Source organism: Corvus kubaryi, unplaced genomic scaffold, assembly GCF_017639235.1.
Source record: "Corvus kubaryi isolate FWS band 111438036 unplaced genomic scaffold, C.kubaryi_AGA036_p1.0 split3-73, whole genome shotgun sequence".
NCBI classification, from domain to species: Eukaryota; Metazoa; Chordata; class Aves; order Passeriformes; family Corvidae; genus Corvus; species Corvus kubaryi.
Genome location: NW_024582091.1, coordinates 13,156,702 through 13,183,564, shown reverse-complemented (window position 1 = coordinate 13,183,564; position 26,863 = coordinate 13,156,702). Strand labels below are relative to the sequence as shown.

General features: G+C 38.3%; 1 protein-coding gene across 2 annotated transcripts; it reads left to right on the top strand.

Moving 5' to 3' along the window:
- Window positions 1–8,364: 8,364 nt before the first annotated feature.
- On the top strand, window positions 8,365–26,017 carry LCA5 (lebercilin LCA5). 2 transcript variants are annotated; one of them, XM_042017020.1, is made up of 10 exons: window positions 8,365–8,475; window positions 8,757–8,841; window positions 8,942–9,057; window positions 13,193–13,574; window positions 16,059–16,588; window positions 18,099–18,236; window positions 19,499–19,595; window positions 20,720–20,865; window positions 22,716–22,848; window positions 24,607–26,017. In XM_042017020.1, the coding sequence occupies exons 4-10, from the start codon at window positions 13,376–13,378 to the stop codon at window positions 25,410–25,412; spliced, it is 2,049 nt and encodes a 682-aa protein (XP_041872954.1). In that variant the 5' UTR covers window positions 8,365–8,475; window positions 8,757–8,841; window positions 8,942–9,057; window positions 13,193–13,375; the 3' UTR covers window positions 25,413–26,017. The 2 variants fall into 2 exon arrangements, with proteins under 2 accessions (XP_041872954.1, XP_041872955.1); XM_042017021.1 differs by lacking the exon at window positions 8,942–9,057.
- The last annotated feature ends 846 nt before the right edge of the window (window positions 26,018–26,863 follow it).

Sequence of the window (26,863 nt, the reverse complement as noted above, 5' to 3'; positions counted from 1 at the left end):
AACATTCATACATGAGATATGCATATATGAGAATTTAAATGACACGGTGTCTTAGTAGGACCAGTGCCATCAGCTCCAGCATTCCTTGTCCATAGTATGCATTCTGGTATCACAGAATCACAGAGTGTCTGAGGTCCCAGGGGACCTCTCGATATCATCTGGGCCAACACTCACCTGCTCAAGCAAGGTCAGCTAGGGTAGGTTGTTCAGGACTGTCAAATCACATTTTAGAGTACCTCCAAGGATGGAGATTCCTCAGCCTCCCTGGGAAAACTTCTTGTCTTTGATCACCTGCACAGTAACAAGTGTTTTCTTATGTTTAAATGGAATTTCCTGTATTTCAAAGTGTGGCCATTGCTTCTTGTCCTGCCACTCAGCATCACTGAGAAGCACCTGATTTCTCTGCTTTTACTCCCCTCATCGGGTATTTACAGCCTCTCGTACCTGAGATGCCTCAATCCCTTCATGGTCCTTCACTGGACCCACTCCAGTATATCCATGCCTCCCTTCTATTGGGGTGTCCAGAACTGGTCCCAGCACTCCCAAAGTGTGCCACCAGTGCTGAACAGAGGGGAGGGTCTCTCCCCTCACCAGCTGACAGCACTCCCCCTTGCAGCCCCAAGTGGCATTGGTTGCAAGGGTGCATTGCTGGCTTGTGTTAACGTTCTTACATCATGCATGATGTGTCCTAGCACAACCTTACCTGTATTTTATGTTCAACCGATCTGTACCTAATTATCTCCCTGGCACAGGTACCCACATTTTCTTGTCACATAGAGGCTGGTCCAGATTGGAAGTGACCTTGGAGCTGGGAGCAGTTAAAACCATGAGGTTAGCTAATTTCAACATCCTGCCTTTGAGAACGCCTCCAGCCTGCTTTGTCACAATTATTTCACCAAGTGACAGGTAATCAGTGTCAACCAGGTCTTACAGGTTGTACTTTCAGAGCATTGAGGACACAACCCACCAGCTCTGACAAACACCGTTAAGGTAATTTATCATTATAAAATTCCTACTTCCCTGGAAAGGCAGCTGTACTCACCAGTGAAGATGAGTTTTACTCAAAAAAACAGATTTACTCCAGAATACCTGAGATACAGCCACTCTGCTCCTTCTGTAGGCTCTCATAGAAGCAGTCACCAGCAGCAGCAGGGCAGAGCAGGCAGCTGGGGCCTTAAAACTTAACTTAAACTTAAAACTCCCACATCTCTCCCGTTCAGTTCATCTGGGTAGAAGCACTTCCTTCCGCTATTAAAAAATGTGCATTTTCTTCTTCGAACCAGTTCCAGCTTCTCACCACTGAGGTTTATTACACCTTTTTACCTCTGGACTAAAAGTCCTCTACCAAGAAGAACAACAGAACTCACCATCAAACAATCTTGCAACCTTTATTGGTATTGAATCTTCTCTTGGGTGTCTCTCCCTGTAACACTGAGTCTTATGGACCCCTGGTGATTCTTGAAGTGTGTTTGTGAAGCCTTTTCAGTTTTTCAACACCTTTCTCCAAGTGTGGACACCACAACTGCCTACCTTATTTCAGTTGACAGGTTTGACTTGTGGCACAGAAGGATGTGATGCCACTTTTCTCTCCAAACTGTTATCTCCTGGCAGTATCCAGGGAATGAATTGGACTAGATCTCTGACGATCAATACTTCTTATAGTTTTTTTATTACTTTAACCACATGGGGACCAGAAAAAGATAAGACAAGTGAGAGTAAAGCCTATCTTACCCACTTTGTTTGGATGGACATATCTCCTTTTTTATTGATGACATGAGCTGTCAGAGGACTAGGCCCTCAAACCCAGCACTAGCTTTTGTAAACATCCATTGTGCAGTCCTTCAATCTGTCTGAGCAGACCCAGGATTTTTCTTTGACTACATGAAACATCCCTCCCCTGCAGTCCAGGTTAGTTCGATCACTGTCCTTGCTTTTCTGACAACTACACAGTGACTGATCTCATTATTTACTAGGTCTGAGAAGAGGATTGACAATTTTGGTTATAAAACAGAAGATGAAAAAAACATCCAGAAAGCAGTCTTCATCAATCAAAGCATCCTTGAAGCACAGTACGGAACAGTATAGAGGCACAACGTGAGTAGTATCATATTCTATCATGGGCAGGGGGGAGGGCGGTGTGTGGAAGTTAAACTACTTCAAATCCTGAGAAGACAAAAATGATGTTCATAAAATCATAGAATATCTCGAGTTGGAAGGGACCCACAAGGATGAGTGAAGCCAATGTTATTTAATGCTAATAAGGAGAATTCCAGTAAGTTGATTAATTGCAAGAGTTTATGCACTACAAGCTGTAAAGGCTCAAATGCACCCTCTATAGGATTTTAACAAATCAAGGTCATGAAGTCAAAAATGCGGTCATCAAGCTGCTGACCTACTCAGTGGTGCCCAAAGTGCCCAAGGCACATGTTCTGCTCAGAGGCCTCTAAGCCTTCACAGTGATGGGCAGCTCTGGACATATCTCACGGATAATTTCAGTCAGCCTACACTCCCTTAACAAGTTTGACTTGGGAGGCACATCCAGAAATCCAAGGACCCAAGTTTCAACTCCCTCCTATGAAGGGGTACAAATCCCTACCTCCTGCTTGCCCAAAGTCTGTGATACACAAGACTGTGGGCTGATACGCTGGCACTTCTTCTTCATGGGAAGCATTCCATTTTGCATTAAAGAAAAAAAAAAATTGATGAGATGATCAGGTGTCTAGAAGTAGCATGAGTTGTTCAGATCTCTTTCTGAGTTTAACACTAATAATCAAGATGTGTCAACATTCTGAATAAAGATGTTTTTAAGGGGACAATTTTTCTGTGTAACTGAAGCAATAAAACTGTTTTCACAGCAGTTCACACTGAAGATTGAGAACACTAAGCCAAATTTATTTTGATATAACATCCATTCTTTTTGCTGGTATCAAAGATACACTTGACATTAGTCCTCTACAACATAATGTATATCACAAAACTGTACAGAGACAGAAGAAATTTAATTTGTTATCCTAGCAATAAAAATTAATTTTAAAGCCAAGAGAAGTATATTCAGAAGCAACACACACTGCATATGATTAAAGAATTTTTCAAAATTATTTGGTCACTGCTTTTATGTTTTTTTGTCAAAGACTAATATACACATTGTGAATATGAAATTGCAGATTGTGCAAAAGCAGCCGAAACAAGTCCAGAGATGTCACATTTGTCCTTCAAATAGTGGTTTTCTGGAAAAATGTTACTAAAACCTTCCAAGAACAAACACAGCATTTAACATAACACTGCCAGATCCCGAATATTATGTGTGAAATTTTCCTCCCCATAGCACATGTCTTCTGGAAATGTCTTTATGGAAATGTCCCCCTCAAATAATATTTTTTTTCTGATCAAGTATTCAATACTTGTTTGCTCAGCATCTTCTCTACCTTCCCAGGCTTTGCTGGGCTTTTTTAAAATTTAAATAGCTTATAAAACACTTGTTGCTAGACCATTGGCAATAATTACCTTGTTTTAATTTGTGTCCCTGCTAAAACACACTTCTATTCACAACAAGAGCAGTTAAAGCTTCGTATTATAGTAACAGAGCACCTTACTTTATTATGTGGAAGTGTTAACTCATCACATTGTAAATTGTATTCCTGTGACTCACCCTCAATCACTTTATGTTATTCACCTAGTATTTCTCCACAAGGCAGTTGTGAGCTCAAAATCCAAGCAGGTACACTAACACAAAGAATTCTAATAAATTTGTAAAACCTCTGAAATCAACTAGTGCTGTGAAGTATACATAAATGTTTCTTTCATTGCACTATATCTGCCTTTTAATATTTCAATATTTCACAGCCTTGGAAAATTGTATTGTTAAAAACAAATCCCCATGAACAATGCCCAATGTGCTTCTTTTATACGTCCTCAAGTTCAGCTGAGTTCACGGAAGCCCTTTCTCCAGTGCCGGTCAGAGACACAAAAGGGGTGTCAGGAGTGCTGAAGCAGCTCCAGTGTCATCACGGTCAGAGAATGCTCAAGAAAAACCTCTCGAGTGGGTTGAAACCAGTCATAGTATGAAAAGTGACACCAAAAGACAGTCTTTCAAAGAATTATAACACTAAGTTGTCAAAGGTGAGCGGTCGCTTCTCAGCTGATGACTAAGGAGCACTTGTGAATAGAGACAGTGGAGATGTTTTGGGTCACTTCAGAGCCCAGGACATGGGAGGCAAGCTGTGAAAGTGATCTTGGGCTTTTGATTTCTCAAGGTAGCTGAGCATTCAGTAAGAAAAGCAACTGGCCTCCAACAAAACCACAGCCTATTTTGACACGTGCATTAAAAAGTATAAGGAGACCACAAATACTTATAATGTCAAAACAGACTGACATTTAATTTTATTTGCATTACAATTTGAAATATTTTGATTATATGATTCCAGATAGCTGAGAGCAAAGGGAAGTACATGCTCATACACAATGTATCTTGTATTCAGGACAATATTCCAACATATATTAAGGAAAAAAACCTTCAGCTGGATCCTTCAGCTACGTCCATATTCATGCTCTAATGCAGAGATCTTAGTCACATTGTAGGCCACCTTTATAGCAGTGGAAAGAGGGAATAAATTATGGGTGGACTCAATGATCTTAAAGGTCTTTTCCAGCCTAAATGATTCTATGGTTCTATTCCATAAATATCTCCCTTGTTACTAGAAATAGCAGCCTGAACTAGCATGCCTGGCTACCCAAACCTGCGAAACATCTTTGAGCCAAAACCTCTATAGTACAAACCCCTCAATTCTGAACAAAGACTTTTTGCAAGCATGTATGCAAGGTACTATATGCAGGGAGATGTATATAAAGGTTTATGCATGTACAAGGCAGTATCATATGGCCTATTCTGAGAGAAACCATCAGGAAATGTGAAGGCTGAAGGACCCAAAGGGGTCATCTTTGGTACTTCATATCTAGTCTGATAGTTTTAACCAGCCTTTGATCTTTTGCAGAAACTGAATATCTAAGTCTGAATCTCACAGTGAATTTTCACATCATGTACTCTGGTTAAAGCAAGCAGCACATCACTTTGGCTCCCTCATTTATATGACCATACGTGCTTTAAGTCCCCACTTCTTACAGAAGTTGTGGTATTGAAAGCAATACTAGAAAGATATTCCCTTTTCAAATTTGAACATCATCTTTGTTCTGTCAGTTCAGGGAATCTGTTTTATCTGTTACATGAGGTGCAGTTATTGTAACAGTTCCCACTCTGTTTGCCACAGCTGTTTCTATGGTGCAGTGGAAATCAACAGCATTTTTTCTATGCATCAGGGATTTCCCATCAATATTTATGTACAACAATTAAATGAGCACAGGTTCCACTCATCTGAATAAGCCCAGTGGCTTTATCCCTTTTGGAACCTCTGGAAGTATCAAACTGTGTGACTTTATGACCTGATTTAGTGTTCGAAGGTTTCCACCCCGCTTTCTAGAGCATCCCTCCCCTCAGTTAAGCTCCAAGGCTAGGGCTGTTCCTTCTGAGCCTTCTACTTCCCCCTCCAGCTTTTGAATTAAATACTCTGTTTAAATGACCTTCCCAACCAAGCAAGCAGTTAAGACATCAGACTTGCTTTACACAGACAGAAAAAGACTGCAAAACTGTATTTCTTGCTCAGGTGATTCATCTATTTGTCCTGTCCGAGGGAATGTGAAATACAGCACCATCAATTATCTGCTGTGTATCAACTGTTAGGTTGTTAGGACAATATGTAAAATACATCATTTGTAGTTTTTAGACTAACAAATTTCTATTGATTAATCCCTATGCCAACATTTCACAATATCTGAATTTATTCCAGATCAGCAGCTGATTCAAGTCTGTTGACAATATTCTGGATGGAGCATTTGATGGAGAAATCTGATGCTATTTGCTGTGAACAAGAGGCCTGTTTGCATTATATATACCTGTATTCAATACCTGTATTACACATACACACTGCCTAAATTCAGTACCTGTGTTACCATATTCAATAACTAATGATTAGTTAGTCACTAACCAAGCCTCAAATGGTTAGCCATGGGAATTAGTTTATAAATTATCAACACAAAAAAAAAGGTCTCTCCCATGTATTTTAATGCTTTCTTATGTTGGTTTGTTTGTTTGTTTAACTGCTTTTTCTGCTTACAATTTTCCTAGCTACGGTGGGCATGGAGATGGATTATGAATCCCTTTCATCCTATTTACAGCCGCAACAGCATTTCAGATTCTGGCCTGGCTTACTGCCAGATACAAGCAATACATTTCCTCCAGTTGCAAGCAATAAAATTATTCCGTCTTTGTCATTCCCTGGATCTTTCTGAAGGACATCAATGATTCTCTGCCGGCGTTGCTGTGATGAATTATATGCTTTCGCTGTTTAGCACAAGGGTGAGCTACACAAAGCCATGGAGGATGAATTTAAAAAAGATCCACATGAGTTTTTGTTGTTTATTGAAACCAATTTCATAACAGCAATGCAAGTATAGCAAAAATATTAAGAGCAATCAAAATTAGGAAATTCACAGACTGATTGTTGGGGTTTTTTGCATGCTTCATGCCTGGTTTCTTGGATATTAGGATCAAAAAAAGGAAAAGCTCCATTCAGCCTGGGAGACTCCATGTCAGGTTTATACTGCACAGCTACTTCTGTGCTTTTGAAATCCCAATATACATCTCCTTTTAGAGGAGCTTATGCTGACATGTTTCTGATAGCATTCTAGCCTACTCACTAAATTACATTTTCCAGTAATTTAATTAAGCATATTCAGAGTTCTTGTGCACAATACACATCAGTTTTGAGAATCTCTCAAGTCTTTCATAATTTTTTCTTTTTCCTTCTATAATTTATAGTCAGGGAGGAGTGGATGGAAATATTTTAATTTCAAGTGCATTAAAACTGTATTTTCCTCACATATTTCCTTATTTATATTTCAGAAGAAACTGACAGGTTGTGCCTGAAAATATTGCCTTGGTAAACAAAAACTGGTAAACACCATTCTGCCAAGGGCAAATATGTCTCCCTCTCAAGAATGTCCCATTTATGCTTTCCCATACAGGCAGGTTATAATCTTCATCTGAAATGTTCTACTTTATCCTACTCCACCCAAATTCTTGTGTCACTTTCATCACTGTGCTATCATAACATATTCCATCAGCAAGTGAAGCAAGCAAGATCTCCTGTTTCCTTTTCCCTTCCTCTGTCCAGAAAGAAATTTGCTTAACCACATTTGTTAATGAAGATTATCATTAGGGAAAAATAATAGCAAGAACTTGGAGTAATAAAAGCCAAGGTTTAGAAACCCTCTTACTTCTTTGTGGAATAAACCACAACAGCCTCATTACATTGGCCCTGCCTTTGAATTCAAGCCTATCTGCTGGCTTTAGGCAATACTTTAATCCTTTTGTCAGTACAATCCATTTTGCTTCAAGTTCTGGGGTGTTTTATAATTAGACACCATTCGCCCCTTTTGCTCTCATCCCTGGCCCCTCATAATCCCCAGATGCTGCCCTGACACAAAGCCTTGTGTTCAAACTGGCAATGCCAGAAGGTGCCCAAGGCTCCCCAAAGGCTTCCTTGGTCCCACTGCCCGGAGGGCTTGTGAGGGAACGTGATGGGTCCCGGCACGGCGGCAGGCTGCTCCTCTACCCTTGTGCTCCCGGGAAGCTCTCTGAACACAATCGCAGAAATAATTAGGTTGGAAAAGACCTCTGGGATCATCAAGTCCAACCTATGACCGAACATCACCATGTCAATTAGACCATGGCACTGAGTGCCACATCCAATCCGTCCTTAAACACTCCAGGCATGGTGACTCCACTACCTCCCTGGGCAGCCCATTCCAATATCTAATCACCCTTTCTGTGAAGAAATTCCTCCTAATGTCCAACCTAAACCTTCCCTGGAGCAGCTTGAAGCTATGTCATCTTGTCCTGTCATTAGCTGCCTGGAAGAAAAGGCTGGCCCCCACCTGGCTACAGGGAGCTGGACAGAGCCAAAAAGTTTCCCCTGAGACCCCTCTTCTCCAGGCTAAAATCCTTCATCTCCCTCAGCTGCTCCCCACAGGACTTGAGCTCCATCCCTTCCTCGGGCGGGAGCTCGACGGGGCTCACCCGCACGGGGCTCACCCGCACCGGGCCCGGCCCGCAGCGCCCCCTGCAGGCGCCACCGGGGCACCGCGTCGCGGAGAGGCAGAGCCGCAGGGCTCAGCCCCCCGACACAGCCCCCTGTAAGCCGCGCCTCAGCCAATCAGCAGCTGGGACTCAGCCTCCCGCCAATGGGAAGAGCGGCTGTCGCCGAGCTGGCAGGGCGGGTAGCCAATGGCTGACGACGAGAGCCCGCCTCCTCCCCGCCGCCCGTTGCCGGGCAGCCGCTGTCAATGGCCGCCGCGCGGCCCCTTTAAGCGTAGCGCGGCAACCGTCGGCGCGTTCTCCGGGCGGGCCGAGGGGCCGGGCAGGTACCGCCGGGACGGGCCGGGGGCGGCGGGGACATGGCGGGGCGGAGGGAGCGGCCCGGGGGTGGGGCAGGACCGCCGCGGGACCGTGTTTCTTTGGGGGCTGTGGGAGCTGGGAGCGGGCCCGGGCCTAGGCCTGGGATTGGCCTCCGAAAGGTCTCGGTCCAGCGGTGTTCAGTTCCTTTCCTCCGAAGTAATGTAGTGTATGTAGGTTTCGGTGATCGCATTTAAAGTGTGCCGTAGCGAAGTGCTGGTTGAAAATAACGTTCGATATGTTCTTTAAGAACGTCTCCGCTGAGTGAAGGAAAGCTGCCTGCTTGCACTTCGGGAGCCGGAGGGTTGCTCTCGGGGGTGGCTGAGCTGAACTAGGTAAGTCCGCACACACCGGGGTACGGGTGGGAATGAGCGACGGCGTGGGTCTCCGTGATGGAGTCTGATTTAGAAACATAATCTCTTCTCGCCGTTGTAGGACTGGCCTGCATGTGCTCTGTTTGAAGTGCCATTTCCTCATTTCTGACCTGGGACTTAGAGCAGCTTCTTCATTTTGAGATCTGACACAAGTAACGTTGAGGTTTACTGTGACAGGTAAACGTAACACTGGCTTTTAAAACCATACAGCGTTTTAATTCACCAAAATGCAGGGCAAGACAACAGTCTTAAGCTGTGCCAGGGGAGGTTTAGGTTGGAGATTAGGAGGAATTTCTTCACAGAAAAGGTGATTAAACATAGGAATGGGCTGTTCAGGCTGGTGGAGTCATCATCCCTGGAGGTTTTAAGGCAAGACTGGACATGGCACTTTGTGCCATGATTTAATTGATGTGCTGATGGTCGATCATAGGTTGGACTTGATGATCTCAGAGGTCTTTTCCAACCTAATTGATTCTGTGATTTTGTGAAAAGCTAGTAAACCTAGAAGAAATGCATACAGTTAAGTCAGCAGCTGCAGTACCTAATGAAGTTATACTTAATCCTCACTAAGGCTCATCACTCAGTATGTTTGGATGTCATAAAAGTAAATTATTTCGCTCAGCTCTCTTCTGGAAAAACTACAGTATTTGGATATGGAAAAGATGGATGCAGGGAGAAGAAGGAGATTCATTTCTTTTGAAATTATTCTTTGCTCTTAGGTTTAGCACTTCAATAATTTGGGTTGACGCTTTTTGTACTTGTCTGAAGCTGGCTTTCTTGCACTGTCCCTCTCTCAGAATAGGTGGAAGAACTGAGCAGGCCGTTAGAGGTCAGTGTTTGTACGGGGGAAGTGCCATTCGGTGACCAGCAAAAGCACTGAGCTTCCCCTGGTCTTGGAAGGGTGTTAATACTGAAAAGGACATAAAAAGTTTTATGAGTCTTGCACTACAGAACTGAGCTCTGGGTGCACTGCATGAGAAGGATTGCTAAGTAATTTTCGTTTCTGTCTATTGCATAATACCTGTAATCCAGTGGTTCAATTTCTCTTTCTGTGATTTTCTTAGGAGTAATAGGGAATCTTCTGTAACTGTTGCAGTTGTTTTCTGTTCTCACTTTTGTCTGTCATGTCCTTTGCAGTGACCCAGTATTTGACTGGTTTTTGTAATGATAAACATGTTTTTAATATAATATATGTAAATAATAGCAATAGATAGAAGTGAAGAAGTGTGAAATTCTGGGGGAAAAAACCTCTTTGTAAAGTTTGTGCAAGTCCCAGATTTACTTCAGCCACTCTGTATTGATGTGATCTTGGTTCATTAGGCTTCTAAAAGCATGCCTGCTTTTGAGGGGAGAGGATTGGGATTGTGGTGGTGGTGCAGCTTACTAGACCCACTGCTAACGCACAATTTTTCACTCCTCACAACTTATTAAATATACAAGGGGAAAATAGATATCTTTGTGGATCTTATTCACATAAGTTAAACTTGCTTTATAATCAACTCAAACTAGTTTGTAACAATTGAGACATCAGGGAACCAAAACATTTCTTAATTAAACAGTCCTTAGGCTCACTGAAGTAAAACTCGAATATCCTAGTGATTCTTTTGTTCTCAGGATAAACTGTGCATTCTTTTGTTAATCAAATTGCATTATAAACTGGTGGAAAAATTAATTTGGCAAGACTTCACAGACTAAGATTTCTTTTTTTGTATGGAAAATATTATAATATTACCAGTTTATAAAACTGAAAACCATTTGAAGATCCAAAAGATGTTTTTGGTGAGTCCTCAAGGGAGCTTTCTTTGTTTTACCTTTCTCAATTTGTTTTCATTCCATTGCTTTTCAAGTACTTCCAGAATGCATCGACAATTTCTGTTCATTTATGTTGCTGTATGTCAAAACGATACTTAGCAAAGTATTCTCAAAAGTGGGGAATATCCAGGACAGGAGTGATGGGTAATTCTAATCCTCCAGTTCTTACAATTTGTTTGTTTTAAACACACTGAGTTATGAAAAGCATTCTTCAAAAAGATTATTGCCTCTTCAGTGAACTCTTGTGGGGCTATAAAATAACTGATGAGCTTTAAGTTGGTACATGAAAGTGAGTGCTCTTGTTTTATATATATAATTAGACATGAACTGTAGGCATTTATGCTTTCCCTGAGTGCAAGAATATGAGATCTGTGCCTCCAGAGTACTATTTTTATATGTCATATTATTTTAGTACTTTAGTATAAATATATTAGTTTCTATTTTTTTGCATTCCCTGAAATTCTGTCTTGTGGAGACAGACCTGGTGCAGTCTTGTCTGTGCATCCTCTAGAGAACAGTTTGTCCCCAAAACTCTGCCTGTTTGGGCTTGGTTTGCTCTTCAAGGAGCAAAATAACATCCATTCTGCACAGGTGTTTGTGGGGCCAGGATTTAGGAAAGGAACTGTTTGGGAGTAGGGAAGCACCCTGATATGTTCTAGTATTCTTACATGATCTTAGTTACAGTTATGATTAGGTATATCTTTTGAAATAATTTTAATAGCTCCATTATCTTGTAAGGAAAGAACAAGCATTCCTGATCATTTGAACGTTCACAGTAATGATACCTTCCAGCATGTGTTTAGCAATCTCTAGGACAGGTGATCTCAGGTAATAGCTTATTTACTTTCTAGGCTTTGCAGCGAAATTTTAGTTTTCATCAGAATCCTTTGACATAAGTTTTAGGCATCTAATTTTTTGGACCACTTTGAAAATATTTAGGTGTTTAAAAACCATTATTTTGGAAAGTTTCTTCCTAAGTAATGAAAAAATACTCTTTTCCAGGTACTTCAGTATTAATTTCCAAGCATCTTCCCAGTTTAGAAACCTGATAGGATGTTTATTCCTCTAATTTCTTCTGTATAGATTATGAGGCCAAATGGATTCCAGTCACTGGAGGCAGAGTTGTGCTAACAGTGAACTGAGCCAGAAAGCTTGAATTTGTAATGAAAACTATCTTGGCAGCTGACATTTCTGTTCTGCTTGGCTATGCAATAAGGCATGTATAGGCAGTGAAGGCTGAGAAGCAGGCCAAGTTTATTTTATTGGGAAATAATATAGTGAAAAATTTACAGGTATGTTGAATGTCCTGCAGCATAGAGCAGTTTTGACTGAAAGCAGCTGAATTTTTTTGTGTGTAATTTGCTTTGCCATTTAGAAATCAGCTAGGAAGTTATGTCATTCAACAGGTAGAACTGATGGTGCAAGTCCTATTTATTCACCCATTAGAGGCCTGATATCTCAAAGTTGGATTGAAAAGAGAGAGATGGTGAAATTAAGCTTGAAAGCTGCCAAGAGTGGTGAGAGAGGCAAAAGACAAGGGAGGCTGAGTGTAGTCAGTAAAACTGCAGAGAAAATTGTTTTGACTGAGAAGGTGAAGAAAATTTTGAATTTATTTGCTCCATTACATTCTCAGGAAGTGTCTCCAAATACACAATGGGGTGATTTCACCTTGAGACGATGGGATTTTTCAGTTTGCATCAAAAGATAGGCTGCAGGAGCAGTCCTCATTTTATACCTGCTTCAGGTGTAATGTTTATCATGTACTGGTGGTGTGGTCTCTCTTATCAGATATAAAAGGGTGTATATATATGTAGATATAGATACATAAATACATGACACAAATGTGTGTGCTCTGGCCAGTCCTTAAAGCTATGAAGCACCAGATGTTGTAGAGTATGAGAGTACTTCACAGGATGAAGATTGTGAGAGATAGGTACAGTCTCATTAGGGTTTAGGGACTTGGTATTTTCCAGGCAAATGGGACAATTTATTTTCAAGCACATTTTTTAACATCATTGGAATGTCAGAAATTGAGAAATGGAAGATATAGTCCAATTCTACAAATATCTTAATTCTAGTCACACAAATAAGTTGTTAATTCATTTGGTTAAAAAGTTTTAAAACATGTCTAAATTAGTTTCCTGAGTATCAACAAGCTTTCTTTTTTTTTTCTGTTTTGTTTTCCAAATTCTTCTTTTCCCTTCTCTAACTTGAGAGTAGTGTCTTATTCTAGATTTAGCTGTGTTAATATTCTGATTCCTTTTTTGGGATTGAAGTACCTCAGACTATGAATGTAATATTAGTAACATTCCTAGAGTGATGTCTGTCATGTTCAATATAAATAATTAATATAAATATAATTACTAATATAAACAATAGGTAGCACAGCATGTGGCATAAGGTTATAGGAATCATGAATTATTTTACAGGTTTTTTACCTTTGTTTCTTAAGCAACTTTCTTTTCTTTCTCATTTTTTCTCTCTCTCTAAATTGTTACAGAAAAATGCATTCTGAATGATGACTACTGCTTGCTGAACTGAACTGCAGAGATCTCATGCTTGGAGATGAAGATGATAAACCAGAGGAAATAATCCAACTGCTGCCATTGCAACAACTGAAAGATCCTTTGTGCCAAAATGAGCAGTCTTTGAGAAAAATCTGGAAAGCCACTAAATCTGAAAAATGGGAGAAAGAGTAAGGAGCCCAGATTCTGAACAGGAGAGGAAATCAGATGAGGATAAAAATAGTGACTCTTACTATTCAGATGAAGGTAATGCATCTCATTCATCCAGCCAGTCGCCAGCACTAAGCTCTCCATCTACAAGCCAAGAAAAAAGACATCACAAAACACAGACTTCAAGCAGCCTGTTGCACTACCAAGGTAGGTAGGTAGCAGAAATTGCTGTTTTGTAACTGCTCCAAAGAGTTAATTATCTTTGAAAACTCAAAAGTGAGAAACTAGCATTACGAGCATCTACAAATACAGTTCATGTGAATTATGTTACAGATGGCAGGTAGACAGTAGCTGCTCCATTGAAAACTGAAATTAACCCACTCCTGCATAAGGATGAGTTTTGGTGATTTTCAGAATTCTTCATAATTTTCTTAACAAGTGAATATGGCTTTTGTACCAGCATTCTGTTGAATCATGCTGATGCTTGGTTTTTGTCATTGACAAAAAACTCAAGGCCAAGAACCCAAGGCAAGTCCTTACTATGCAATCTGTAAAAGAGAGACAGTTGTTAAAATTTCCCTGATCAAATAACCTGCAGATATCTGTCTTGTGGAAGTCTAGTTGACTACGTTTTACAGGATAGTACTGTGACTTTTAACAAAGAAACAAAAGACCACTAATGTGGCAAAAAAAGAGAAAGTGTTTTTGATGAAAGTTGGGTTTAGATGGGGATTCAAAAGAAAGTTTTTCCTGCTTCTTCCCTGAGGGTAAAATATTTCCAATTTGAGATGACATAACTCCACCTTGAGCTCTCTCATAGATACAGGCTGCTTTCTTGATACAGTTTGTGGGGAGGTGAACATCCCTGCAAAAAAAGAGAGAATAGTTGTGCGGGCCCTGGGATGAAGTAGGGCTGTGAAGGCTTTCTGGCGCACTTTGACAGCTTGTTCTAAATAATTGTATACCGTTTTTGGTGAAGTCTTAGCATGTCCTTCCTTTCTTGGGCAGGTGTTCTAGTTCATTCATAAGTGCTTGCTATTGTGTGAATCACTTGGTCAATGTTACAGTCTAGGCTGTGCCAGGAGGTCTGACCTTAAGTTTTTAATTTGAACAGCGAATGTATCTCTTTAGTTTCTTGACAGTGTGGGAGTCCTGGTGCAACTGTTTTTTTGCTGAGCTTCTCTGTGTTCAGAAGTGGCATCTCCTCCATGGTAGTCATGGGTTAGCTGTCTGGGAACCAGAAACTGCAGTTCCACCATGCTGTTTAATTTGGAGGGGGCCAATGTGTGACCAGTTCTTTGATTACATAGCCAGAATTGAAGATAATAATTACATGAAGGTATTGTGAATGTCATATTACATTGTCTTGGAATACACTATTCCCCAGTTTAACTATATGATCAAAAGTACAAACTTGGTAGTGGAATTTCATGTTTCCCCTAAATAAGGAGAAATTCTTATAGGGGCTGGAAGTCTAGGGTTAATGGGAACTCCCTTAGTTGGTGATAGGAGTGGCATCATTCCTGCAGTGCATGTATTAGATAATCTTTTCACACCTGAATGTGACATAAGTGATCTTTGTACAGGAAAAAAACACACCTTCTTTTGTTTGCTCAAGCTGTGGAAAAAATGAGCACCGAGCAGAAAATGAATGAGTATTTTTGCAAAATGTTTATAGGAAATGATAAGAAGGTATTTTTAAGCTGTTATTTTTGCTGATAAGTATTCTCAGTAGAATAGAAACATGGTGAGTAGCAAAGGGGAGGAAGACTTTGCTGTCACACACACTCACTGTCTGTGTGTAGGTAACTGCACTATTGCTGTATCCCAGCTTTCAAGCCAGAATTACAAACTGCTGCTCAGTGTACTTCTTTTGAACACTGATGTACCTTAAAGAATTATGCACCCTCTATTAATTCAGTTGTTTTAAGAGATATTTTTAGTGGATTATATGATTCATTCTTTGAGCGTGGCATGAGAGGCACATAAGATAGAAACAAAATGAACAGCTTTTATGTGTGGGACTGACAATAAAATAATAATAATAGTAATAAATAGGAATGCGAGTGCTGCATACAAGTAATCAAAGGAGAATACTGTGTGGAAAATAACTTGTGATACAAGAATAAATTATTCAGGGAGAACTGAATTTTCATGGGATTTATAATTTTGCTTTGGAGGCTTTTTGCATTGAGCCTTTGAAATCTGCTGTTTTGTCTGTAAGCATGGCAGCTGGATTTGAAAATACTACTGCATTTGTCTGGGAGAATTACATCTTGCATAATACATAACTAGCTAATGCTCAGCTAATTGTTGCCATTTTAAAAGCATGTGATATTTTGTATGCATTATAGTATTTCTAAACCATTTTAATAAGCAATATCAAATATTAACAAAACATGACTCTTATTTCTGATATGATTTGCAGATGATTACTCTACAAGGGTCCTATATTAATGGTTGCAGTTACTACCTCCCGCAGTAGATCACAGACATAAATCTCCATTTTTCAGCTATCAAAAGGAGCGTAACTCTATCATACATATGCCTTTTATTGTCTGGTTTGAAAGCTACCATCTCCGCTTAGTATTGTATGATTGTTTCAGGCAGAGCTTGGTTCCAAGAACGATGTCTGAATAGACAAACTGCATTGTCTAATAGTAAACATGCTTTTTATTTTTCCTCTCTCAGCAACAAAGAAATTGGATTCCAAATATGCACCAAGCAAACGAGGGACACGGTGGGGCTTCCGTTCTCAGAGCCTCACTAGGGATTCTCCTGCAAAAGATATAGATCTTGTTACAAAAAGAGTTCTTTCTGCTAGACTGCTGAAAATCAATGAGCTCCGAAATGAACTGACTGAACTCCACATCAAACTGGATGAGCTGCAAAAGGAAAACAGGGCACTGAAGAGGCTTCAGCACAGGCAGGAGAAAGCCTTGAATAAGTTTGAAGATACGGAAAACGAAATCTCTCATCTCCTTGCTCGGCACAACAATGAGATTAGAATATTAAGGGAGCGCCTACGAAAATCTCAGGAGAGAGAACGTGCAACTGAGAGACGGCTGAAAGATACAGAAGATGAACTGTACAGGAAAAAAACTGTCTTGCAGAAACTGAAAAAGCTGTCTGCAGATAAGCACCTTGCTGAAAGAGATGACCTGGCAAAGAAACTAGCCTTAGCAGAGAGCAAGCTGGAGGACAGGGAAAAAAGAATTAAGGTGGGATGACTTTCTTTTTGTAAGAAATTCTGGTACAGATATTTCTTACCACGATTAATTGTAATTTTACACAGCTGTGGAGCAAATAGAAAACCAGTATTTTTTGGTTTTACCCATAAGTAGAATCAAGTAAATTATTTCCAAGGTGATTGTATAGTTCCACTTGAGGTGGTTGTGCATTCAAATTTCTGTTTCCAAATTAAGCATGTTTTGGCAGAATATATCCTGTGGATTTGTGCTTTTAAGTGGTTTTATACCAGCAATAACGTTTCCGAAGTGCATGCAGCTGTAATACAGCTTTATGCAATCCAGTTTCTCCTTTTGGAGGGAAACAAGTTGTGAAATTTTCTGGGTATTTAGGGAATTTTACACTAAATTTCTAAAAAAAAATAATACAGTCATTCTTTTTCAATTTTTGAACAGCATTCATACAGTGTTTGATTGTCCACTATTCTGCACATATAAGAGCTCAGCTGGACAAAATTACAGCATGTTTTTTAAATACTGAAATAATCTTTAGACCTTTTTATGGGTATCCATTATAAGAAATTTGTCCAATGTATTTTAATTTAGTCCAGCAAAAATGTTTATGTTTTTGTAAATATGTCTAAGCATGTCTACACTGTAAATATGTCTATAAATTCATTTTACTTAAAAATTATGTTAACAGTATTAAATCTCTTGGTAGTTGTACAATTTTGATAGTAGATATGTTTTATATATAATATATAAATTTTATACTAAGCTAAAATTATGTCATTAAGATGGATTTAAGTTTTGGTCTCTATATTAGTAATTAAACCTAAATTACATTACAGAGATAATAGATCTGGAAATCCAAGGATTAAGCTGGAAACTAAGCTTTCATAAAAATAAATCCCAAAGTACCAAGATATAAATGGCTGAGTTAGCTAAACTACCTCATCCTGTAGTGTCACCATCTGTCATCTGTACTTTTATGATTAGGTATTTCAGCATTTGTAGTACTGGATCATGTTAAAATGAATCATGCTTTAAAAAGTAAGGGATTTTCTTCTAGCTTTTTTCCTTCTTTCATCAACACAGGTTCACTTAAAACAGCTATTACAAGACAAGGGCATGTAACTGAAATCATAATCACAAGCTAGTTTCTACTAGAAAGGTTAAAAATTCTTTCTTGTTTTCTTCTTTATAATCCTGCACTTTCAGGGAAGGATTCTTTCCCTTACCCATCAGCAGGAGATATGTCTTAGAGATCCAGAGGTCCACTGTGGCAAGAGCCTTGCAGAAAGTAGAGTGAGTTTCTATTATGTCCTCGAATCCTCTCAATACTCAAAAGGATGAGCGGCAGCATCTGCAGGTGCTTTGCCCCCTCAAAATTAGGATTAAAGGTTTAAATGTATTCAGTGTTACAGCAATGGTCGAGCCCATATCTAAACCCAAGACACTGGTTTACTGTAATTTTATTTAAGTAACTTGACTATAAAAATTACTTCTGTTATTAAAAAATACTATTTTGTTTTAATTGAAGGATCTGGAAAGAAATCTTGAATTAAGTGGTAGCAGTTTTCAACGAGAGTTACATTCAAAGAAAAAAAAGTTGTACGAGGCTCAAGAGGAAAACAGAGTTCTCCAAGAAGAGCTTAATCATCTAAATCAGAAGCTGAAGGTAAAATGTGAAAGGAATAGAATTTGCTAACCATGTACTGGGATTTTATCTTTAAAAGTATCTGTAATCAGGTTTGAATAGTTTACCAGTGACTGCACTCTCTGATGTGTACTTAATTATATACCACGTGTGAATTCTTTTCCTGCATTAAATTGAAATGTTCTGTGCTCTGACCCTACAGTGTTTATAACAGGAATGTCTCTGTGTAAATCATTATTGTTAGCACTAGTTAAGAAAAGCAAGATCAAATACATAGCCAAGCATTGAGAATAAACCACAAAATCTACTGGACAATTAGGTTTTGAAGTCTTGAATTTAAAATTAAATCTGCAGGTGTAAATAGTACTTCATTACTAATATACTTGCATTACAGTAGGTTTGCATGAAGATCAATGTAATGTATTTGTGATATCCACATGTGTTGCTAAATTTGTGCAAATGTTTATTTGCACCCCACACCACCATCATTGTTGCCTAAACTCTCAATAAAAGTACTTAAAATATTGTTATGTTCTACTTAGTTTATCTTTAGGAAAAAAAGTAAGTGAGACTCAAGCTAAAGTACTTCGTTTCTGGGAGAATTTTTCTTGAATTTGAGACTTCCAAGTCTCAAATCTAGTTATATGTTGGAGATGCACCAGTTCACCATGTTCCCAGCTATCCAGCCAGTAGCAGTAGTGTTAGTACCTCTAAAATGTACTTGTTTAGAGGATGTGTTTTAAGCCTGATTTGTTAGTGGAGAGTTTACAGTTTGAAAACCTTTCCATTATCAGATCAATTCTGATAACTCACTGTTCATTTCTGTATTTTATTCAGTAAATGTGCTAAAAGAAAAGTATGCCTCTACGATGCAGTGGGCCTCTGCTCCCCAATACTGACATGCCCTGTGGCAAGTATCATTGCTTGCATTGAAATGTTTAACTCTTCACAACACTTAAAATTCAGTTGTGCAATCTATACACATGGTGTAAGTCTTGTTCATGTTTATGGAAGCACTGGCATTTAGTTTTATTTTCATTGCGGAGAGCTGCTTTTTTTTCCCCCATAATATTTTACTAAGGAGTTTTTGGTGGGGAGAAAGTTGTCGGCTTTCTCACAGCATAAGCAGGGTTAGGAATGTGATTGTTTTCCTTAAAACATTGGATTAAACAATTGTTTATTCTGTTTCTATTTACCATATCTAATTTAATTTACAGCTTTGCTAGTGACTAGTAAATTAAATACTAGTAACTCAATTTTATATTTACCTCTTTCATTCACAGGAAAAAGAAAGAGAACTTGAAGCAAAAAATATATATGCTAATCGTATGTTGAAGTCATCACCTAGGAAAGACACGGATATTGTACAAAGAAAAAGAGGTAACTTGTATAAAGCAATAAAAGCAGAAAAATTAGTAGCATCACTTTGAAATGTCTCAGCTGGGTTATACCTTTCATGCCACTCAGTGCTCAACCCTGATGCTGCTTGTTCAAGCACACATCTTTTTGCACTTCTTTCAACACAGCACTGGTTACAAAGAAGGGCACAGTGGTTTTTTGACTCTTCTGTAACTGCAGCAGAGCCAAAACACAGAACTTCACCAAACAGCAGTTTTAACTCCTTTCATACCAGAAGTTCCTGGCTAAAGGAGGAGAGGAAGATTGTTAGTAAAATCTCCAATAGATGATAGATGTCTACTTGACAATAAATTACAGAGGCTTTAAAAATATGTATCTTCACTGCTAAGAATATTTTGGTGATCTGTTTTATTTATTTTTTACTAACTCAAATGTATTGTCTGTCAGATGAGCTGCACTCATTTTTTCCTCAGAGTATATGTGTCCCAGGACATAATCTTCTAGAAGTATCAGTACAGGGATTTCTTCTGGTGTGACAAGACAGTCTCAAACCTTATCCTACCCACATAAACATGTGTGTGTCTGTGTGTGTACTTAGACTATTTTCACTGGATCAGTAGAATCTACTTGTCAGAAGAAGCAGAAATTTATGGGACTGTTTGAAATATTTAATGCCAGTATTTCAAACAGTTTGTCTGCTGCTCATTTTATTATAGATGCTCTACTATTATTCCATTTTAGGTTCAGGTTTTTTTTTAATGTCATTCCATAGAGATAAATGTATGTGTTTCAAAGATTCAAGTAAGTCAATTTTAATTTTATGAGTTTGATTCTGTGGCAGGCAGTCAGATGAATGAGATATTTTGTGGGGCTTTTTAACTAATACTCAGTACACTGTAATGACCCTATAAGTAGCATTAAAGTGGAGTTTAAATTACTTTTTCAGTAGAATTTTTGCATGTATATTTTTTTATGATTAGGTTTTACAGATGCTGAAAACAACTGTGTGAAACTCATCGATACTTTCCACTTCCATTGACTTCAATACAGTCTTGTTCGCTGCAAATCATGAGAAATGAGAGACAAGTATATAGCGGGATATTTTCCAGAGAAAACACAATTTAATTAGTTTGTATTTTCTACAGCCAACAACCAAAATATTAAAAAGGGACCACAGCTCACAAAAGGTATACAAACCAGTGGATACTTCTCAACAGCAGAACTTCTTCCAGAATCAGAACTTGTCTGTGGTGACACAGTAAACAAGAAAGAAGGAATTCTTCCTAAAATAGTAAGTTCCATAAAAATTTGAGATCCAGTCCAGATAATTCACCTATCAGATTGTATAATGCAGAGCTTATATTTTAGAAAATGTGTAAATATACAAGTGTAAATATATAGAAAATACATATATATACAAAACAGATATATTTCAAAAACATTCTGTTAAGACAAGATCTACCCTTCTAGAAGTAAACTCAATTTTTTTGAGTTTATCATATTCTCTTGTCTTAGTGAGAGCCATTAGCTCAATTTTTTTTTTCCTGCCACTGTTACTTCTTTGAAGTTTTTAAGACTTCATTTTGGTTTTCACCCTTTTTCTTTGTTTCTAATGCTTATTTAAGCAATCTGTTGAACAGTGATGGCTGCCTTCTCTCGGTTTTCTCTTTGGTCTTAATTATGGTTTCTTTTACTTTCCAGAATTATTTCACAATGCATAAATCTAACGCTTCCTCTTATTGTCACAATGCTGGTATTTGTTCTGGTTTTCCAGCTGTGTCAATATGCTTGGGTTTATTTGTTTTTCCATTTTCCTTTTTTAGTAGACAATAGTACCATTAGAAGTATTACTTATACTTTGTCACCCCAGGCTAAAAACAGAGATTTGTAAGGTATTACAAATCAGAATAATACAGATTCTGGTACAAATTGTACAAATTCTGATTACATGAGGCTAGGACTTTTTTTCAGAAATAATGCTCTGAGGATGGTCTTGGCTGGCTTCCTGTTAGGGCTGAAGCTTTTCCATGGCCGTTTCATTTGTGTGTTCCCTCTTCCCGAACCCTTTCTGTGACTACGGATGTCATTTAATGGATTCTTCCAGTCTATGCTTGGGGGTGTGAATTACAGAACCAGACAGCTGGTACAAGTGCAGCTCATAGAGCCCAACTGTGTATTCTCTATGTGGCTATTGCTTTAAATAATGTAAATTAGATTTGGGTAGTCTATACTTTCGTCAGTTTTTACAGTCAAGCATTTTAAATACCTGGCCACCATCTCCTTACATATTTAATATTTTTTAATATAAAAATGATAACCTTGTACATGAAGGGAAAATACTTGAAGGTTTTTTGGCTAATAGTCATCTTTTCTTTGTTCATTAAGTAGTAGCTATTTCTCTTAGAAGGGTATTTTTAGTCTAGAAGTTTATTTTGTTCTAAAATAAGCACAACCTACAAAGTTAACTCCCATGTGTTGGACTAGGCTGACTTTCTCTTCACTTCATTGCCACTACTTTTCTGTGTTGGTGATTTTTGCTGCTGCTATTAATGTATTTTCTGCAGGTTCTTGTTCTTGCCTTTTACATATGTCCGTATAGTCACTAGCTGAAATTGTCATCTGAGATTAAACCTTTCTCTTTGATTGTTTGTTACTTAATACTCTATAAATTTAAGTACCAAAATGAACTTGAATCTACAACCCACTCGTTTGAGTAAAAAGGTCAGATTGTGCAAGTGGGGGGCAACTAATTGCTTGCTTGTTAAAAGAGTAAGGTGATGAAATGTGGCCTTCTATTAAACCCCTTGAAGAAGAAAACTTCTGGTTTCTAAAGAGGACTACCCTGAGAGTGATAATTTTGCTTTATGGCATTGGAGCTGCAACTTCCCTGAAATGTGTAATACAAGATAGAGTTGATTGTCTATTCATTTTGTTTCAAGTGTATAAAAGTATACTAGAGGTGATAATATTTTGGGGGCAAACCCCTGGGTTGTCAGAGCTGGTTTGGTTTAAGGTGACTTATTCATTTTATGTTTATCAGTAAGAATGTGATCTCAGAATGACATGGAAGTTCTTATGATTTTGTTAGGTTGGTTGGTTGTTTTTCCCCATCAGCTTCAATTTTCTATTAATTTATTTCAGGAAAAAGAAGCTCAAGAAAAAGGATGGAAAGAACAAACAGAACTCCTAAGACAAGACCAAGACAGGGAAGAGGAACTGAAACATTTTCAAGAAATACAGTCTTTAGAGGAGAGGGCTCCAAAACTTCCTGACGGTAAGAAAGTGGGCAGCTGAAGGCTGAAAAATGCACTGTAGAATACTAATCAAGTGAGGCTGCTGGTTTCGGGTGAGAAGAGCAAAATGATTTTGCAGAGATCACTACAGTGGAAAATTATTTTCAGTTACATTATGCAAAGAAGAATCAGAAAGAAATACAGGATATAGAATAATCTGTGCCCTGTACTTAGCAGTGATTAAGTATGCAGCAGCAAAATATGCTGTCCACAAAAAAGCATTGGAGTCTGAGAGATTGTGCTTTACAAAACAAGAATGACATAGAAGGTAAATGCTGATGTTATCTCTGACTTGCTAAATGTTATTGAGGTAGGAAGTAGATTTCTACTATTGTAGAACAAATCTGTTTTCCTTTATGTAGCCTTCTTTTTCAGTACTTTCTACTGCCTTACATAATTTGAAATTTCAGTTTCTCTTTTCAGGTCCAATTATCTGAATCATTTGGTGTGGATATTTGGAAATGTCAGTTTCTGTCATATTTTAATACTGCTTTTTTATTCATTTGGTTTTCACAGCATCTTAACGTCTTACATGCACAAGTCAATATCAAGTATTTTAGGTGGACCACACCCTGTCATGTTAAAGAACTCTTTCAGTGATTATAGTTAATGAACAGTAGTACTTGTTCTATATGACAAGAATTCTAACAATCTATAGCTGCTTTCAGAGGTAAAATCTGTGAAAAATCTTCTATCACAACTTACATAAGCCAAGAACCTGATTTTATGTCTCTGAATAAGATGATTTAACCACTTACCCATCATATGGTATAAGCTGGTATTTTCCCTACCTTACAAAGAGAAGCATGGCTCTTAACTTGTATAATGATCTGCTACTGAAAAAGTATTTATGTTAAATATATTAACTGAACTATTGCAGTTGTTTCTGAAAGCCTGAGCCGAAGTACAGTAGGTAACATGGAACTCTGTGAAAGCCTAAGTCAGAAATTTGAGTAAAGTGTTCAACGGCAAATGCCAGTAGGTTGGAGAGGCCATATTCAACTTTTGGCCAAATACACATCTATTATCTTGGGGAAAAAGTATTTTGAAGAGAGAAATATTTGAGAAGCTTCCTCTTTGTTCTACACATAAGCATTTCTAGGTTCTGTCTATAAGTTGCTGGTTTGCTGCTGCCTTTGGTGTTCCTTCGTAGCTGTGCACAGTCACTCTGAGTCCATGCAGTGATGCACAGAACACTCATGTAAATGTCTTTTCTATATGCAGCTGATGCAGTGTATTTTAAATCATTTACTGCTTGAAACAGGTGATGACTCCTATGACTTTGAGTCCTGATAGCTTCACAAAAATAGTTCCCTTTATGAAAAAAAAAGAACCCACACATATATTCCAGGACTGTCCTAATGTCAGTGGTAATGACAAATAAAAATAAAGTACTGTGCAAGTCAGAACTGTTAAAATTAGTAATGTTGGATTCATTTTGATTCATACTCAGGAAATGGGAAGGCAATTGGCAGAAATCAAATTGCTTTGAAAATTCTAAAACGTGGGTAATGTCCTAATGCCTTTGGAAGATGACAATAAACTTTTATATCTCATCAGAGAATTGGGACTGGATTTAGTTGTAATTTTTGAAGAATTTATTTTTGCAGCAGGAAAATGACATTATGCATGGAAGAGCATGTTAAAGGCTCAATGGCTTTTGCTTGCATTGTTTTCAAAATCTTATAAGGATATTTTAAAATTAAAACATTTTAAATATTGTTCAAACATTTTTGCAGAGTGGCAAAGGAAAGAATATGACAAAATTAAAAAAGAAAGCAACTTTTTATTGGATAAAGAAGAGAAGATAAAGATGGAGACAGAAATCCACAAACCTGAAGTAGAGAGAGAAAGCACCGAAACATTGGAGGAACGGCGAAAAAGAGAGTTCCTCCTTGCTAAAATGCAAGAAATTGATAGAGAAATCCAAAATACAACAAACATGAGACCAACTTCCCAAGCACCGCTCATAAATACAGCAAGAAAATCTGATTCCCTGGAGAAAAAAGAGAAAACTAATCCATTCTTTGAGATTCCTGGGAAGGTTACTAATGGATTTCCTGTAAAGGAGAGCCAGGATGATGGCACAAGAGCACAAGGGCAGAAGCAACGAAATGTAAGGACTGTAGATTTAAGCAGTGAGTTAACATTTGGTAGTTATGTACCTTCGTTTGGGAAAGGATCAGGGAGACCAAGTTGGCTCACTCAAAAAAGTGACAAATTAGAAGAAAATGTTAAGGAAAATGCAGGTTTCGATAGTAAGAAAGAAAAGAAGTCCAATTTAATGGAGCAACTCTTTGGAAGCAGTGCCAGTACCATTGTTCTTTCTAAAAATAATGATACTCCACCTTTGGACGTAGATTGGGACTCTAGTAATAAGCCTTTTGTTGATAAAAACAGTAAAGTCAAAGTAAAAGAAGACAATGGGCTTTTTGGTGAAGGAAGAAGCCTAAACAGACACCGTTTGCAGTATACTACAAACAAGCCAGGAGTTAATACCCTTGGTTCTTTAGAAGATGAAATTGAAGAAGTAGTCTTACAGTGATCGTGTTTTTATATGTTTCATATGTAAATACTGAAAAACTATTTTCATGTAATATTTATTAGATATAGATTTGAAAGATTTCAGATTTATTGTAAAGCCTTATGAAGGAATAATTTACATAAATGGGTATGTCTAGAGGAGAGATGCAGAGGAGAGATGCTTGGGGTTTTTTTACCTGTAGGCTGCTCACAGTACACTGCTTTTCATTTGGAGTATTTCTTTTAGGCCTCAGATACTTTCTTTCTTGGGCATTTGGAGAACCTCTTAACTGTGCCAGGAGAAGGCATGTGTAATATCAGTCATGAAATGAGCAGAAGAGACATTTCTAGCACTAATTCTCTTAGAAAGAGAATATTTTACACTGCTGTCATGTTATCTCAGAAGAATATCAACAGAAGCACAATTAACTCAGGAACAGCTGCTCTCTCCTTTTGCATAGGTTTTTTGTGGACCTTACTACCAAATGTGTCTAACTCTTCTCATATATTCAGATTATATTTGTTATACAATGCCATCTTTTGTAATTTCTGAATTTTCTATGTAAAATTCCAATCATTACTAAGTAATTTTTTAACAAAATGGTTTTATTAAATGAGTTGAGTACATTTCTTGTGTGTAGGTCATCTTTAACTCAAAGTTCTGACTTCTTATATCATATTATTGATGCTGGGGGGGAGTTGGTTGCAACTTTGCTCATGATGTTATTTACTGGTTGGTGCTGTGTACACAAATTAAAAAGATAGGCAAGGAAGAATTTAGCAGAAGCATTCCAGAAAATAAGAGGAAGGTCATTCCTTAAGCTGAAGGTCTATTCCTTGCTAGAACAAGAGATTTTGAAATGCTTCTCTGATATGCTCCCTCTGAGCCTGATTCAAAACACACTAAAATACAGAGAATTCTTAAAATTTAAAGATGCATTGAGTCAAGATTTTGCTCAACACAGTGGCTCTTCTGAAGAGAAAGGTTGGTGTCCTGCATCATGCAGTAACTCTCTTTGCTCCCCCCACTCAGAAAGAAAATTAGTCACAGATCCAGATCCAGATCCAGATGGATGGGACAGTTCTCACCAGGTGCTCGGTAGTGAAGAACAGCTCGTGTTCACCTGCTTGCTTACAGTCCCAGTTACATTCATTGTAATACCACAGAATTTATCTGGTTCATTTTGCCTGCAGATGGTCAGAATATCAGAAAAAAATTAACCAGCAACAGTGAATTTAACTCTGTGTTACTTTCCTACAATGACTTCCTGGGGTGATTACTGTCGTGTAAGAGGTAGGAGAGGGCTGTGGGTAAACACTGCAGGTGTTTGTGACTGGGTGGTTACTTGTCCTACTTGTGGGTGGTTCTGCCCTTCTGGAAGCAGGTGCTTTGCTCCTGAAGATGACATTGGAGTGGGTTGTTTATTTTTATTTCCTGTGCTTGAGGACTCTAAGCATAAAACAGTAACATAT